The 18,110-nt window shown below is 40.6% G+C and overlaps 1 protein-coding gene across 1 annotated transcript in view; it reads left to right on the forward strand.

Moving 5' to 3' along the window:
- The window catches only part of rp1l1a (rp1 like 1a), a 29,647-nt gene extending 11,773 nt beyond the window's left edge, over nt 1-17,874 (forward strand). The window contains exon 4 of the mRNA XM_072557533.1: nt 1,532-17,874. Within this exon, the coding sequence (XP_072413634.1) occupies nt 1,532-7,428 (5,897 nt within the window). The 3' untranslated portion in view covers nt 7,429-17,874. The remainder of the gene's footprint in view (nt 1-1,531) is intronic.
- The last annotated feature ends 236 nt before the right edge of the window (nt 17,875-18,110 follow it).

The following is an 18,110-nucleotide window of genomic DNA, read 5'->3' on the forward strand; positions in this document are numbered from 1 at the left end:
CTGAAGGTCTAATTTGATGGGAGTAACGTACACAGATGGTATCTGGGCACGTGCGGAAATTCCTGAAATTAAAGTCAAATCAGTTATTTGACATTATGATAAAACTGGTCCTTCCCAGCAAGGGGTGCTTTATCAGCCACCACAGAAGGTTAAAAACTTATGGGATCCAGAATTAACTTGGCAAGTTAGATCAAAAATTGCCTTAGTAATAGGAGACATGGGTTGGTGGGAGAAGGATTTGTATGACTTGAACCCAATGTGCTGTGGTGTAACAAAGATATCAGTGCTGGGTACCTTATTGTTTGTGATGTTCAGTAATGATATAGGTGAGAATGGTGGCAAGGGTTGGGGGAGTGGTGGTGGTGGTGGTGGTGGTGTAGAGGTATAGGGATACATTTATGGAAGACACAAAGTTTGGCTGGATGATTGAAATTGAGAAGCAAGTTATTAGGTTACAAGAGGATGTAAATAGATTAGTCAGATGGTCAGAACAGTTGGCAAATGGAATTTAAACTCTGTTAAATGTGAGGTAATGCAATTTGGAAGAACAATCAAGACAAGGGAATAATCCATTTAGGACAAGACACTAGGAAACTCACAGGAGAGAAATCTTGGGGTGCTTTCTCAAAGTTCTGTGAAGGCAGTAGGGACGGTTACTACAGTAGTTAAGAAGAGATACAGGACTTTATCAGTTTTGGCTTGGATTATAAGAGCAAAGAGGTTTTGTTGGAGCTGATTAAATTTTGTTTAGGCCACAGCTGGAGTACTGTGAGCAGTCTGGTCATCACATAACAGGAAGGATGTGCTTGCACTGGAGGGATTGCAGGGGATGCATTTCAGTTATGAAGGGAGACTGGATAAACCTTGGTTACTTTAGCAGAGAAGGTTAAGGGGTCCTGATAGAGGTGTATAAGATTATGAAGGGCATGGACAGAATGAATAGAAAGCAGCTGTTCCCCTTAGTTGAAGGCTCAATAACAAGGGAGCACAATTTTAAAGTGAAAAGCAGTATTTTTAAAGGGGATTGACAAAATATTTTTCACCCAGAGGGTGGTGGGGATCTGGAATGCACTGCCTGGAAGGTTAATTGAAGCTGAAAACCTCATAATCTTTAAAACGTACTTGGATGATCATCCAAGGCTATGGGCCCAGTGTGGAAACTGGGACAATAGTCAATCATAGTTTATTTGGATCAATGGATCAAAGTATCTCTTCTGTACGTATGGTTCTATGAAGAGCAAACAGTGCCATTAAGGCTTTTCTATAGCACTGGTAACACAATTTCATGACCCCTATCTGCTATGTTGTCCTTGCTTAACTTTACAATATACTTACAATTATTATGTCATATAAAATTTAGATATCATGAAAGTTAATTATGGTTTTTTTCTAAAACTAAATATACTTTCTCTCCTTATTTTCTTTTTCTCTTCCTTTGCTACATTAAATTTTGCTTGGTAAACCTATTTCCTCCATGGTACTCCTGGAATTATTCGATTGTTCCATTGAAATATCATTCCATATTTTATAGTTAATTTTGGATTAGAAGCCAAGAAAAGTGTAATACATCCCAGATCACCTTCCAGATCATCCAGACATTCATTATCACCAGATAAATCCTGTACTAATGGCTTGCTCATGTCATCAAGCAACAGTGGTCGTGCTTCAGTTGTAAACTCGCTGCCGCACAAAAAAGGAGAACTTAATGATTCCATGATAGATGATGACATTGAGAAAAAAGTACGTGTGAACAAGGATGGAAGTCTTTCAGTGGAAATGAAGGTTCGTTTTCGTTTGCTCAATCGTGAGACACTTCAGTGGTCAACACAGATCAGGAGGTCCAGTTTAAGACGGAAAAGTAGTAATGAACTTTTATGTGCCACAGAACAGGTTGAGGAAATAAATGCTGACAATGATTTTGATGAATCATTTCATCCAAGCAATACTGATGATTTTTATGCTTCAAAGTGCAATGGAATTGAACCTGAAGAAAGCCATTGTGAGAACTGTTGCAAATGTGGTCAGGGGTATGATATTTGGAAAAATCCTATGTATGATGGTCAAATTAGAGAAGAAAACTTGATAAAAAGCACAGCCACACATTCTTCTTTGTCAAGTTCATCACCTTACCATGAAATTATCTACCAGAGTAAATCAACTGAAAGCATACAGACAATATCTAGTGAGGAATATTCAAAACACCTTTTACAGCAGGTCAAAAATGAATTGAAGACAATGGAAAATGGAAACAGAGGAGTAGAATATTGTTCTGTTAGTCACTGCAGTAGCCAAACTGGAAGCTGCACATTTGATTCTAAAACTGAAGGATATTGCAAAGGTAGAGCATCTATTTCCAGAAATCATAGTGCCAGCAGCCATCATGTTTCATCATGTTGTTCTACAAACATTAGTCACCAAAACTCACACGATGGACCGATTTCTTGTATTTCACCAAACAGTTCCACAGTTTCTGCAAAAAGGAAGGTTGCAGTCAAAAACATGGATGTATCAGAAAATGTTGATCCAGCAACATCATGCATCAACTCAGAGGAGGCTTCAATTGATTTAGAAGAAGTTGATAGTAGAGCAGCAACTGATAGGAATGAAAATAATGTGTCTGAAGCATTTCATTGCTTAAAATGTAACAAAAATACTGAAGGCCAGGATAATACAGAAGGAAGAGATCAGAATGTATCTTCAAGATGTTCAAAACATCCAGTTGATGACTGTGAAGAATCAACTACATTGAACCATTTATGTTCAAGCACTGCATTAAGTTGCTCCAGTGAATTCAATGGGAAAGTAAAGACCATGAGGAATGCTGGATATACTGAAGGAGTCAAAGTTGTGTCCAATGGCTCTCTCCACAATGGTAAAAATACAAATGGAGAAATATGTAAAGACAATAAGTCAGATAATGATATTTCATTATATGCAGGCAAATCCAAAACTGACTTGAATGTATCAGAAAGACAGTCTTTTTCTGAAATCCAGGGTACTAGTCATAATCTTCATATCCAAAATAATGGCACGCATGGAATATCAGTTAGTAACACAAATTACTCATCTTCCAAAAGGAGCAATGAGTATTCAAAAAATATGAATACAGATGAAGCTCACTCAAATTCTGTTCTCTCCTGGTCATCAACATCCTCAACAGAACAAAAGAAGTCACCATCACTCACTTCAGATAAAGACAGCAATGCATCATGTTCAGAAAACTTGAGTGAATTGAATGAAGTGAAACCAAAATATCAGCCAACTGTTTCCACTCACTCCAAACAATCGTCATTGAGCGACCATACAGAAATTATTCAGACAAACACAATTAACAAAAATAAAATATCATCAAACTCTGATTCATTAAATCCCTGCAGTTCCAGCAGTACAAGTTGGAGTAAAAGGGCCAAATCAGAAAATGAGTGCAGGCCTTCTACATCTGTCTCTAATAATTCTATTCCAGATTTAGAACCTGGTGTAGAAGGAAAAACAAACAATGAGGAGAAAATAACAATTTTATATTCCTCAGGTTTTTCAGAAGTTTTACAACTGGAAACCAACACAAAAATGGAGCATGAGAGATGTGAAACAACCTGCAGCAATCCATCTATCCTTTCTAAAGCATCTAGAGAAAATACTGCAGCTGAAAATCAAAAACAAAATCATATTGAAAATGAACTGCATCAAACTGAAATTTCAAAATTATCAAAGGTAACAGAGGTAGAATGTTTCTCTTGTAAAGTAGATGATGTTAAAATAACTGAAACAACTTCAGTCACAGAAAGTGCTTCTGTTGAGAACATGCCCCTGTCATTTGCACAAAGGGGAAATGTTTGTGGTAAAACTACCAAACAAATATTATTGGATCCTGCACTCAAGACTAAAAGCAGTACAACTATTGATAAAGTTTCAAGTCAAAAACCTCCTTCATCTAGGCTAACAACCTCAACATCCAATCCAAGTGAAAAAAGCACCACTAATAAACCTCACAAAGTAAATAGTGACAGTGACAGAAACAGTGCAGAAGTGAATAGTAATGGAAAATGTAAGGATAAAAATAATAAAAAAAAGAATAAGAATAAAAATTCCACTCGTCCTAGTGCACTCAGCTATGAAAAGCATGGTCTTATACCCACCGTACTCCCAAATGCATCATTTGAAGATATTGTTCATGAATGGCTGAAAAAAATTCCATCTGAAAACATGCTCATGAAATATGACAACACAGAGGAATTCCAAGACAAGTGTGAAAAATCTGCAATAGAAGTGATGCCAGAAGAGCCAAAAAGTGACACAGAGGCAATAACAATATTAGAAGAGAAACCATATGGACTTGAAACAACTGTAAATGATCAGAAATCAAAAGAGAAGAATGATCAGAAATCAAAAGAGATAAATGATTTGACAATGGTATGGTTGGAAAATACTGCAAGGCAAGTATCAGAAGATAAAAGTTCCAGTCAAGAGATGGTCAAAGAGCTGGATGTTTTACAGTCAAAGCCAATGAACTTTTCCTGTTCTGTGCCAGACATGAGCAATCAGCTGCATGAGAACATTTTGCTATACAACATGCATTCTCCCGTTGAGACTATAAAAGGTCTTCTTTCTTCTAGACAGAGAATAAAATTGGAGAGATCAAGCAGTCTGCCAAGTTTAAACCGTACATTTGAAAGAAATCTAAGCCATTCAGCAAAGTCCCTGTTGCGATGCCTTGCCAGTTTGCAATTTTTTGACAAAGAATCCTCAAATCATAAAAACAAATTAAATGATACAAACAATTCTGCACAAAAAGAACTTCTAAGTATCCTAAAGCCACTCTGGTTTACTGATATCATGAAAGAATGTGAGGGAAAATTTTCACAAACTGCAGAAAAACATGCCAAAACATTTAAAGGACATACTTCAGCAGATGATAATATCACCCCAATGTCTTCCTCTGGAGTGGATATCAATAGTGGATCTGGGGGGTCAGGAGATGGTAGCATGGCTGGAGCAATAGATGTCTCTCAAGTAATAGAGAAAAAGAAATGTGACTTGTATTTAAATGCCCATACCAACAAGAAAAACAATGTAACAAATCAAAATCAACTTTCTTTAATGAAAAGCTCAGTTGATGAAACTTCTGAGATATGTAATAAGCAGAATGATAAAACTAAAGAATACTCAATATCATCTGTAGATTCAACAAAGACTAATGCTTCCTGTAAGAAACCAAATTTAAGAAAATCCAGGAATGCAAAGACCAAGTCAGAGGATAATAATAGCATTGAAGAAAGATCCCTTTCAAGAAACTCAAGACTAACACATTCAGATGTTGCACCATCCAGTCCAGTCACTCCAGACATAGCTTGTCGTGTTCAGTGGAACAGTGGGGAACAAAGTGATAATGATGAGGACTTGGATGAAAATATATGCAACAACAGTCGACAAAGCCCCGAGGATACAAATCAAGACACCAAAAAGCAACCTGCTTCAGCCATAGAGGGAATGGAACCATCCGCTGGAGCCAGCTGTGACTTGGAAAAAAATGTTCATCTGACTAAGGCACAAGACCATAATGAAAATGTGGATGAAGGTAACTTTGAGGAAAAGCAACATGTTCATGAAAAGATAATAGAAAAATGTGAGAATGCTGGAATAATAAAGTCATCACAGCAAATAATACATCACAATTGTGGAACACAAGCTGTCATAGACCAAGAACCTGAACCGACACAAAGGAAATCATTTAATCCTGATCCAGCCTGGTTGCAGAAACTGCTGAAAAAAATGGAGAAACAGTTTATTACAGATTATATGGATGCAATGAATGAATTTAAAATTAAATGGAATTTAGAAGTAGATGATAGACTAGATCAGATGATTGAAGAGCTAAGAGAAGATGTTAGCAAGAGAATCCGAGGAAGCATTGAAAGAGAACTAAGGAAGGTCCAATGTAGAGCTGGACAAATCAAGCCATCACCTCCAAATAAACCACGTAGATGTGAATCATCTGAACAAAAAGAACAAAGATATAAGCGACTAAAGGCTATGCATAAAATGCAAATGTTTTCTCCGCAGTCTAAGGAAGCAGAGCAACAATGTAGCACAAAAGATATTTCATCTTTAATAAGTGATGAGGTGTTGACTTTTGGTGAAATGTTAGGTGACAATACTAATGCAGATGAACAATTTAACATTGATAAATTCTGTCCTTGTGATTCCTGTTCAGAGAAAAATAAGGCTGCAAAATGTGCAACAAATCCAATGCATACAAGTATTCCTGTTATTAAATACTTTGACCTGAGAGAGATCCTTAGGATAAAAATGAATAAGCAAGTAAAGGAACATATCTCTGACACAGATTGCTCTGAGCAATTATTGGATAGGGAACTTAGTAAGCATGATTGTGCTGAGAGTGAATCCATGCATCATGTTCAAAACAAAACAGAACATGCAATTCAACATGTTGAACCAATGCCCATGAATCAAGAAAATGTGGTTTTGAATAATGAATGTGACAATTACAATTTAGATATAACTTTGGATCAAGCTGAGGAGAAAGTGCGAAGTGGTAATCATGTAGTTGGTTTGAAATTGAAAGAAAATGATCAGATGAGCAAACAAATAAATAAATGCCCAAGTTATATTGAATGTAAAAGTGAAGGAGGTGGAGACTCATTAAATATAGTATCAGGAGGCGTTCTGGAATGCAGTAAAGATCAAGAAAGTGATGTTTATAAATATGAAAATGAACACAAAAATGACAAAGAAGACTCTGAATTTATTGTGTATGAAACCAATTACACAGAATACAATAATGAAATGGCTAGTACTGCAACTGTGCAAAGTGGGGAACAGGATGTCGAAAATAATATGTCAAGCAACAATTCAGAGCCTGAGGTGAAAAATAACAGATTAGAAGAATCACATTCTATTGACAGTCAACACGAGTACAAGATGTCAGAAACTGATATAAAAGACATTGTGGAGAATTTGGATAATGATGTCTCAGAAAGTTCTGATGAGTTTGTAAAATCTAATGTTATTAAAAACCCAAATGAAAGGGTATTAGTTGTCATGAATTCAAAAGTACCTCTGGAACAGAATGATTCCTTAGCTGTTATTAATTGCCCACAGCATTCTGGCAGTGGAGTACCAGAAGATTCTGTAAAGGAGGACAATGTGAGTGATAATATTCTGGCTTACACTAAGGAAGCTACAAGTAGCAGCTCAAACAGTCCAGGAAACAAATCCTCTCATCAAATGTACCCAGAAAGTTCATCAGATGAAAATACAAAAAGTATTTGCACAAGTCCGGAAACAGCTGAAGATGAGAAAGATTCAGGCAACGCTTCAAATCTGGATGCAGATCAAAATGCTTCTCTGAGAAACAGATCAAAGAAGCTTGGTAACAACGAGTTCGATGACGATGATTTAGATTTTTAAGTATTCGAAACACAACTGACAGTGATTCTATTCAGAATGCTTTTGTTATTTAAAAATTGTTATTTTAACGATTTAAAAATTGCTTTTAGCAGTTAGTAAAACATTTATTTGTACTATTAGGAAAATCCAGTAAATAGATCTTCAGATTTTATGTAATTTAATCAGTGACTCAAGGACCTTGAGCACAAAGCAGGTGTGAATGAAGATTCCAATCCTGTTCAACTATTGAAAGGAAGCAACCAATGAAATCGCAAAAATATCTGATTACAATGTTGAAAGGAAGCCAACATGGACTGATTGAGCCAAATAGAGCTTCTATGCTGTTCTGAAGATGGGTCACTAGACTAGAAATGTTAACTTTATTTTCTCTCCACAGATATTGATAGACTTGTTGAGTTTCTCCAGCAATTTCTGTTTATGTTCTATGCTGTGTATTCCATTTAATTGAATGCAATAAATGAATTAGGCTGTGGCATTTCCAAACACACTGAGTTGAACGTTCCCAGGTCTTTCGAGGTGAGATTACTAGAAAATTATGAAAATAAAAGTTTTAGGCCAGTTTGCCAATGAGGTCCTGTCCTGGCCAATTTTACCAGAACAAATGAATCTGTGCTGGTATTAAGTGATTAATTGACTGACCTTTTTTATTTGCTTGTGGGACGTGGGCATCGCTGACTGACCGGCATATATTGCCTGTCCCAGTAGCCCTTGAGAAGGTGATGATGAGCTGCCTTCTTGAACAGCTGCAATTCACTTGCTGTGCGTTGACATGCAATGCCATTAGGGAGGTAATTCCAGGATTTTGACCCAGCAACAGTGAAAGAGTGGTGATATATTTCCAATTCAGGATGATGAGTGGCTTAGAGGGGAACGTAAAGGTGGTGGTGTTTTCATGTATCTGCTGCCCTTGACCTTTCAGATGGAAGTGGTTGCGGGTTGGAAGGTGCTGTCTGAGGATCTTTGGTGAATTTCTGCAGCACATCATGTAGACAGTACAAACTGCTGCTACTGAGCATTGGTGGTGGAAGGAGTGCCAATTAAGCAGGCTGCTTTGTCCTGGATGGTGTCAAGCTTCTTGAGTGTTGTTGGAGCTGCATCCATCCAGACAAATGGAGAGTATTCCATCACACTCCTGACTTGTGTCTTGTAGATGGTGGACAGACTTTGGGAAACAAGAAGTGAGTTACTTGCCACAGTATTCCGAGCCTCTGACCTGCTCCTGTAGCCATTGTGTTTATGTGTCTCGAACAGTTGAGTTTCTGGTCAATGGATGTTGATAATGGGGGATTCAGTGATGGTAAGACCATTGCATGTCAAGAGGTAGTAGTTAGAATGTCTCTTATTGGTGATGGTCATAATCTAGCATTTATGTAGTTTGAATGTTACTTGCCAGCCCAAGCCTGGATATTGTTCAGATCTTGTTGCATTTGAACATGGACTGCTTCAGTATCTGAGGAGTTGTATATAGTGCTGAACATTGTGCAGTCAACAATCCCATTTCTGACCTTGTGATGGAGGAACAGTCGTTGATGAAGCAGCTGAAGATGGTTTTGTAGAGGACATTACTCTGAAAAGCTCCTCCAAAAGTCTCATAAAGCAGAGATCACTGACCTCCAAAGACCAAGACCATGTTCCTATCTGCCAGGTATAATTCCAATTAGTGGAGAGTTTGCCTCAGGTAGACATTGATTCCAATTTTGCTCGGGGTTCTTGATGCCACACTCAAGAATGATCGATTATGATCCTATTCAAAAGCAGAGTATGCTCAAAGGGCTGAACGGCCCACTCCTGTTTCTATTTCTCAAGGTCTTATGGTCTTTATATATTTCTTATAAAAGTACATCCAAGTCTTACTGAGCATTAACATTTCAAAGTTTCAAGCCTTTTAAAAATATTTTAATTTTCTATTCTCACTCACAAAGAGAAAAACATTCCCTATATTATCATCCATTTGCTGTCTTCTTACCCAAGTTATCTATATCCCTTGGTCACCTGTTCGTATTCTCCTCACAGCTTACATTTCCACTTAGTTTTGTATTGACAGAAACCTTGGATGCATTGCCCTAGAGGTCTTTGTCTAAGTGATTAATATGGACTATAAATAGCTGAGATGCCTGGATTGGTCCTTGTTATTTTCCACTAGTCACAGCCTGCTGAGTTGAAAATGCCCTCTTTCTCCCTACTCTCTGCTTCCTGTTGATTAACTAATCGGCTATGCATGTTACTATATTATCTCCAATTGCGTGAGCTTTTATTTTAGATACTAACCTTCAATGTGGCATCTTATCAATTATATCTAGTGGATCCCATTTGTCTCCCTACTAGTTACATCCTCAAATATCTTTAATAAATTTGCCAAACACAATTTCCTTGTCATAAATCCATTTTGACTCTGATCATACTGTGAATCTCTCAATGCATTATTAAGGTTTCCTTAATATTAGAGATTGATATTCCAAATACTAAAACCAGATTAACTTTTCTAAAAAATTAATTCATTTTCAGCATTTATTGCCCCTGAGAAGCTGGTGCTGAGCTGCCTTCTTGAACCTCTACAGTCCATATGCTATGGGTTGACCCAAAATGCTCTTAGGGAGAGAAATTTGTAGTTCCACATCTTTATTCTCCATCCTTTCTTCAATAGCAGTTTTACATTTGCTATGTTGCAATATGCTGAGGCCATTTTACATTCGATGCAAGTTTGAAATCATGAGCAGTGTATTGACTATCTCTGCAGCAATCTCTTAGAACAAAAGGATGTAAAACATCAGGTTCTGGAGAACTGTTAACGTCAGAATCATTTCTTTATGTGAGACTATAGAAAATCAGTGGACACTTTTCTCTTCAACATCATTCCACAGATCAATGATGTAGCTATGTTAATACCATGCAAGCTTATAGCACAAGCACTGTTCTGCCCATTGCTCTCAATTGCTTGGCTATCATTTCCATTATACAATTCAGATGCAACTTTACATCTATATTCTTGTTACATAATATCTCAAAACGGAACATTTTTGTGCTGTTTGGTTGAATGTATCCAATGGCCATGTTGGATGATTTTTAAACCTTAAAATCATATCCCTGTGCAGATTATTTCTTCCCTTGCTTATTGTGCATAAGCAAGCATTGATCATTGAAAACACTACCCTGCTTACCCAAATAATGTGTCAATGATCCGAAAACAGAAAATATCAAACCTAAAATGACAGGTAAATGTAATTATATAAGTCGGCAGCACAGGAAACCAACAAACCTCATCAACATCATTATAGTTGCCTTTGGACCAACTCGCATAATGTTTTTGGCCCTTTGATACTTTGGAGCTTAAGAACACCTACATCTTCCATCCTTCTGCCAGGTCACTTTGTGCACAGGGACACATTAAATCAAGGTAACGCATTCAACATGTGCCAGTACTTCACGTGATAAGAATACTATATGTGTTTCAACCAAATGGCCATGTGTGAAGTCAAAGGAGGACCAGTCCATAGTAAAGTCAAGGGGTATCTTCACAGTCAGTCAAGGTGCATGTTGGATTTCAGTCTGGGGGGGTAGCCTGGTCAGTGCATCCATGTCCTAGCAGTCTGGGCATTGCACCACAATCAGTCCTGCAGGTCAAGTTCATACAGGTACATCAGTCAAAATACTGTTGAGAAGTGGGTCTGGATGGGATACTCTTCGGAGGGCAAGTGTAGACTTGTTGGGCCAAATGGCCTATTTCGACACCGTAGGGATTCTATGATTCTATGATCTGTTCAGGGACTAAATGTGCCGAACGTGCTCAACCAGGGCTATCTTGCCAAGTCAGTCTGGAGATTCAGGAGAGTTAGGGCAGGGGTGTGGGCACTGTCAGTCCTGGGGGTTTGCTCAATGATAGTCAGAAGGACAATCAGGGCATTCAATGGTGTCCTGGGGAAAGCAGGCAACTCAAGTGTCAGGGTGGGTTTCATTGCACTAGGTTGCTGAATGAAATGCAGTGAAAGAGAACAATTCTAAATATGAAGGTGGGATCTCATAGACCACAGGAGGGGGCTGGGAGCTCCTAGCGTGGGGTGGGGAGATGGTGAAGAGCTCACAAGCTAATGGCATAACATTTTGCAAATTCATGGACTCTGGTGCAAATGTGGGAACATTAGTGGTTGTAGAAAGGGGCTGTACAGAAATGGGGGAGATTGAAGGTTCATCAGGGTCACAGGGACAGCAACACAAAAGAGGGCATAATGAATTAGGGGCACCGCCCCTTACATCTTAGGCAGCATCTGCAACTCACAGGAACAGCAAGTTGGAGACTTGACATCTTGGATCAAACATCAACTGCACAATAACCACATAACATAACTGACCTTACCTTTAACAGGGCAGAATAAGTTACTGTCCTTTGGGGTCAGAGCAAAACGTTTCCCTCAAATAGCAATTATAATAATCATGACTGCAGTGATTCAGTATTGCCACCAACCTGGATTAAATTTGCATTTCATTGGCAGGTCATTCATTGTCCAAGATTTCAATTAATAATGAGTGCATTAAGCAGACGTGATCACTATATTGTGTGCAATAATTGAGTCACAGAGATATACAGCACGGAAACAGACATGTCAGTCCAACTCGTCCATACCGACCAAATATCTTATATAAATATCTCATTCGCCAGCATTTGGCCCATATCCCTCTAAACTCTTCCTTTTCATGTATCCATCCAGGTGCCTTTTAAATGTTGTAGTTATACCAGCCTCCACCACTTCTTCTGGCAGCTCATTCCATCTACGCACCACCCTCTGCGTGGAAAAGTTGCCCCTTAGATCCGTATTAAATTTTTTTCCCCTCACCTTAAACCTATGCCTTCTTGTTTTGAATTCCCCCAGCCCAGGGAAATGGCCTTGTCTATTTACCCTATCCATGCCCCTCATGATTTTATAAACTTCAATATAAGGTCACCCCTCAGCCTCGACACCCCAGGGAAATAACCCCCATCTAATCAGCCTCTCCCTGTAGCTCAAACCCTACATCTCTGGCAACATCCTTGTAAATCATTTCTGAACGTTTTTAAGTTTCACAACATCTTTCCTATAGCAGGGGGACCAGAACTGCACACAGTATTCCAATAGTCACCTAACCAATGTCTTATACTGCCGCAACATGACCTCAATACTCGACGTTAAGCAAAATACAATTTATTTAAACACTATAGTTAAAATACAAAAGAAAGAGGAATTTGGAATAACTTAACCATTGGAAAACATAACTGAATAATATTTCCTATTACTAACTAATTGTTACAATACAGTAATATCCCATAAACATAACACTTGGCAAAAAGATAAAATCGGACACACATTTTTACAGGCAATTTTCCAGTCCAGGAGGAAACAACATCAAGAGAGATTTCAGACAATGTAGCAGCTAGGAATCATTTTACTGAAGGTCCAACTCTTCTAGGACCCAATCAGCTTCTGACCACTACAGCTAAAAAACTAGAAAGCTTGATCTGTGAGGACTGGCCCTCAAATAGCAAAAATCTGGAAGATAGATAATATTTTTGCTGTGGCATAACCCTTCTTGGACTATGCTGCAAAATCTAACCTAAGTAGTAAGCCATTAAAACCTTGTCTTTAGGATTTGACAGATGTTGGATGGATTGCATCATGTTCATCCAACAGTTCTTACTCATGTCATCTTCCCTCCCACCGCTATTCCTATATGACCTGTGGACTTTGGAAGGAAACAGGAAACTCTGGGGGTTCTACCATTTAAGAGGCATGACAACTCCCAGGATTTCATAGAATCCCTACTGGCTATTTGACCCAACAAGTCCACACTGACCCTCCAAAGTGTATCCCACTCAGACCCATTCCCCTACATCTATTACTCTACATTTCCCCGAATGCACCTAGCCTATAAATCCCTGAACACTAATGTCCCATTCACCTAATGGTACAATTCACCTAACCTGCACATCTTTGGACTGTGGGAGGGAACCAGAGCACCCAGAGGAAACTGCAGCACATAGACATAGGGAGAATGCGTTAACTCCACACAGATAGTTGCCCAAGGTTGGAATTGAACCTGGGTCCCTGGCACTGTGAGGCTTTGATGAGGAGCCTACCATTTAGCCTAATGATGGAATTCCATTCTTGCAATGTAACATGAACATTTTGGTTGTGCAGAATTTATTTAGATAAAGTTACATCCCTCTTTATTTAGGCATGACATGTACCTCCTTGTGAAGCCTCCACACCACACCACAGTGTGTGAGGGCATAACATGAGGATCAATGTGATGGATGTGAGGACTCAGAAGTACAATTAATAGAATAGTGTTTTCTTTATAATCTTTGCACAAATTATCTGTTTATACATTTGATATGGACATCACTGTGGCTGGAATCCTTGTGGCCTACCTTCAAATTCAACGTCAAAGTATAAAGAGACAGCAATTACAGCTTTGTCACCAAGATATCAAGTACAGAACCCTTCAGCAGCTGCTGCAAAGTCTCCAGAGGACAAAGTAGTTGGCAAAAAGCCACCAAAGGGGCAGAGGTAAATGATAAGAACTATAGGTCTCATTTTTATTTTCTTCAACTCTCTGATAGTCAGTGAAGGCACCAATTAAGGATGTCTTGAGTCATATCACCAAACTGTGTCATCTGCTGGAGCAGGACCTTTGCTCAAAAGTACTGGGTGGCAAACCCATCCTAATGATTGTCAAAGTCACATCTGCCCTGAATCTTTATGCCACTAGATGTCCCAGGGAGCAACTGGGGACATATATGGCATCTTCCAACCCATTTCTCCAGAATCACTACCTTCCCCCAGGAGTTGAGCATGATCAGGTACACACATATTGCTTTGAGAGTGCCCTGTCACTCATCTACAGAGTCTATCAACAATAAAGGCTTCCACTCCAGCAATGTTCAAATTATTTTTGACCACGGATGTCAAATCTTGGTGATCTGTGCCAGAAGGGCAGCCCAGTGGCTCAGTGATTAGATTAGATTAGATTACATCACATTACAGCGTGGAAACAGGCCCTTCGGCCCAACAAGTCCGCACCGACCAGCCGAAGCGCAACCCACCCATACCTCTACATTTACTCCTTACCTAACACTGGCTGTGGACCAGTTTTTCTTGCAATGAGACGAAGGGATGGATTGAATATGGTGGAGGTAGTTGGAAAATCAGTTGGTGGTGATGCATGAGAAGAAGAGGAGGTAAGGTGCCCCCAGTGAGTGAGTAGGAAGCACAGAAGACAGGAAGGGTTACTGTCGAGAGTTCAGTGTTGAAAAAACACAGCAGGTCAAAGAGCAGGAGAATCAACGTTCCGAGCATAAGCCCTTCATCAAGAATGGGGCGTTTGGGCCGGGGAGCTGGGAGATAAACAGGAGGGGGGTGGGGCTAGAGGGAAGGTAACTGAGAATGCAATAGGTAGATGAAGGTGAGGGCGAAGGTGATAGGTTGGAGAGGAGGGTGGGGCAGATAGATAGGAAAGGTAATGGACAGGTCAAGATGGCAATGCCAAGTTGGATGCTGGGGACTGGGATAATGTTGGGGAAGAGGAAATGAGGAAACTGTTGAAATTCACATTGATCCAGTGTGGTTGCAGGGTCCCAAGGCAGAAGATGAGATGTTCTTCCTTCAGGCGTCAGGTAGTTAGGGTTTGGCGGTGGAGGAGGCCCAGGACCTGCATGTCCTTGATGGAGTGGGAAGGGGAGATGAAGTGTTCAATCATGGGGCGGTGGGGTTGGTTGGTGTGGGGGTTCCAGAGATGTTCTCTGAAATGATCCACAAGTTGGCATCCTGTCTCTCCAATTGTAGAGAAGTTCACATCGGGTGCAATGGCTAAAGAAGATGACATCGGTTGAGGTACAGTAAATTTGTGTCAGATGTGGAAGGATCCTTTGGGGCCTTGGACAGAGGTGAGGGGAGTGATATGGATGCAGGTTTTGCACTTCCTGCGGTGGAAGGGGAAGGTGCCGGAAGTGGGGTGTGGGCAGGTGGGGGACGTGGACCTGACGAGGGAGTTGCAAAGGGAATGGTCTCTCCGGAATGTTGATAGGGGTGGGGAAGGAAATATATCTCTGGTAGTGGGGTCCATTTGTAGGTGGTGGAAGTGGCGGAGGATTATACGATGTGTGCGGGGGTTGGTGAGGTGGAAGGTGAAGACCAGGGGGGTTCTGTCCTTGTTTCATTAGGAAGGGTGGGGTTCAAGGGCGGTGGTGCGGGAAGTGGAGGAGGTGTGCTGGAGGGCATCGTCGACCATGTGGGAGAGGAAATTGCAGTCTTGGAAGAAGGAGGCCATCTAGGATTTTCTAAGGTGGAATTGGTCATCCTGGTGAACAGATGTGGTGGAGACAGAGGAATTCGGAATAAGGGGTGGTGTTTCTACAGGAACTAGGGTGGGAGGAGGTATAGTACAGGTAGCTGTGGGATTCAGCGGGTTTGTCATAGATATCTATTTTAAGTCAGTTGCCTGAGAAGGAGACGGAGAGGTCCAGGAAGGGGAGGGAGGTGTCTAAGATGGTCCAAGTGAATTTGAGGTTGGGGTGAAAAGTGTTGGTGAAGTTGATGAACTGTTTTACCTCCTCGTGAGAGCACGAGGTAGCGCCAATGCAGTCATCGATGTAACTGCAGAAGGTGGATTGTTCCACGTACCCGACGAAGAGGTAGGCCTAGCTGGGTCCCATGCGGATGCCCATGGCTACACCTTTGGTTTGGAGGAAATGGGAGGATTGGAAATAGAAGTTGTTAAGGGTGAGGACCAGTTCAGCCAGGTGGATGAGGGTTTTGGTGGAAGGGTACTGGTTGGGAGGGCTTGAAGGCCTTCATTGTGGAGGATGGTTGTGTACAGGAACTGGATGTCCATGGTGGTGATGAGGCGATGGGGGCCGGGGAAACAAAAATCTTTGAGGAGGTGAAGAGCGTGGGTGGTGTCCCGAATGTAGGTAGGGAGTTCCTGGAATAAGGAGGACAGGACGGTGTCAAGTTCAGTGGGACAGGAGCAGGCTGTGGGTCGACCGGGAAAGTCAGGTTTGTGAATCTTTGGTAGGAGGTAGAAACGGGCAGTGCGGGGTTCACGGACAATGAGGTTGGAGGCTGTGGATGGGAGAGCCACGGAAGTGTTGAGATTGTGGATGGTCTGGGACATGATGGTTTGGTGATGCAAGGTGAGGTCGTGGTCAAGGGGCTGTAGGAGGAGGTGTCTACGAGTTGACAAGTGGCTTCAGTGATGCAGAGATTGGTGTGCCAAACTACTACTGCCCACCTCCCCTTACCTGCAGGTTTGATGGTGAAGTTGGGGTTGGGGTGGAGGGAGTGGAGGGTTGTGCATCGCGAGGATGGGAGGTTGGAGTATGGGGGGGGTACAGGTTGAGGTGGTCTATGTCATGACAGCAGTTCAAAATGAAGAGGTCAAGGGTAGATAACAGGGCAGCATAGGGTGTCCTGGTGGATGGGATGTGTTGGAAGTGAGAGAAGGGGCGAGATAGGGTTAATGATTTGGGAAGATGACATGAGTAAGAACTGCTGGATGAACATGACACAATCCATGCAATAGGGAGAGCTGTAGTCCATGAGGCTGGATGAAAGGCATGTACAGTTAGAGTGAGTGATGGCCCTGTGTGTGAAGTAGCAGAAAGAAGATGGTGGGACTTACTCTTTTGGAGCACAGAAAATCATTAATTATCCAGAATTGCTGACCATTCCTACATTGACCAGGGCTGCTATCTATGTCCACACTGCTGGTCTGGTGACATGGGTTCCTTTAGCAGCCAGCAGGACCTATCCACCAACATATCCACCAGTATCTCCGGGTTTGCTTTCTGTGAAATGGGGGAGCGAGCTTTGCTTTCTGGGTCATGACCTCCATTATAATGTAACACCACTCTGTGGAGGCCAATTCCTAACTTGCAGCATCTGAAGAGGTGTGCTGCTGGGCCTTCAAACCTGGCACCAGCAGCATGAACTCCAGAAGATCCCAGCACTTCCACATCTCCTGCCACATGATTTCAAGAGTTTAAATAAATATATTGATATTGTCTTTTTGATGTCCACTATTGTCTAAGGTGTCCACATCAGCTCTGACAGAAACTTAACTTGATCAAATAGCAAGATGCCAACGTTCCATGAGCTGTACAACTGGAAAGGCATCTCAATGGAAATAAAAGTAATTATTGCATTATCATTCACATATTATACATCAAAATCTATTTTAAATATATCACAAACCATTTCATGTTTGGGAGAATTTTGATCAGTAAAGGAACAATGAGGATACATTCGTATTGTATCTTATTACATAAATGGACATCTGAAATTGTCATAGTCAATAAATTATAAAGTGCAGTCTCTTTGCCATACAGGAAATGTGCACATAACAAGATTCTATGAAAGGTTAGGTGCCAAGATAATCCACTTTTGTTCATTACTCTATGCTTCTATTAATAAAGCTTAGGATACTTTGTGCTTTAATAATGGCCCTCTCCAACTGTCCTGTCATCCTTAATGGCCAGATCTCTCTGCTCTAGTATATTCTTTAGAATAGAATGCAACATACTAGTTTTGTATATTACACTCCGACTTTAGCAGCTATCACATATTTACCATGTTACAGGTTAATCTAACAATAATATGATTGAGTCACACTTTGATTTGCTTTTCAAAAATTATCCCCAATTGTAGCAGTAA

The sequence above is a fragment of the Chiloscyllium punctatum genome, chromosome 3, assembly GCF_047496795.1.
Source record: "Chiloscyllium punctatum isolate Juve2018m chromosome 3, sChiPun1.3, whole genome shotgun sequence".
Classification (NCBI taxonomy): Eukaryota; Metazoa; Chordata; class Chondrichthyes; order Orectolobiformes; family Hemiscylliidae; genus Chiloscyllium; species Chiloscyllium punctatum.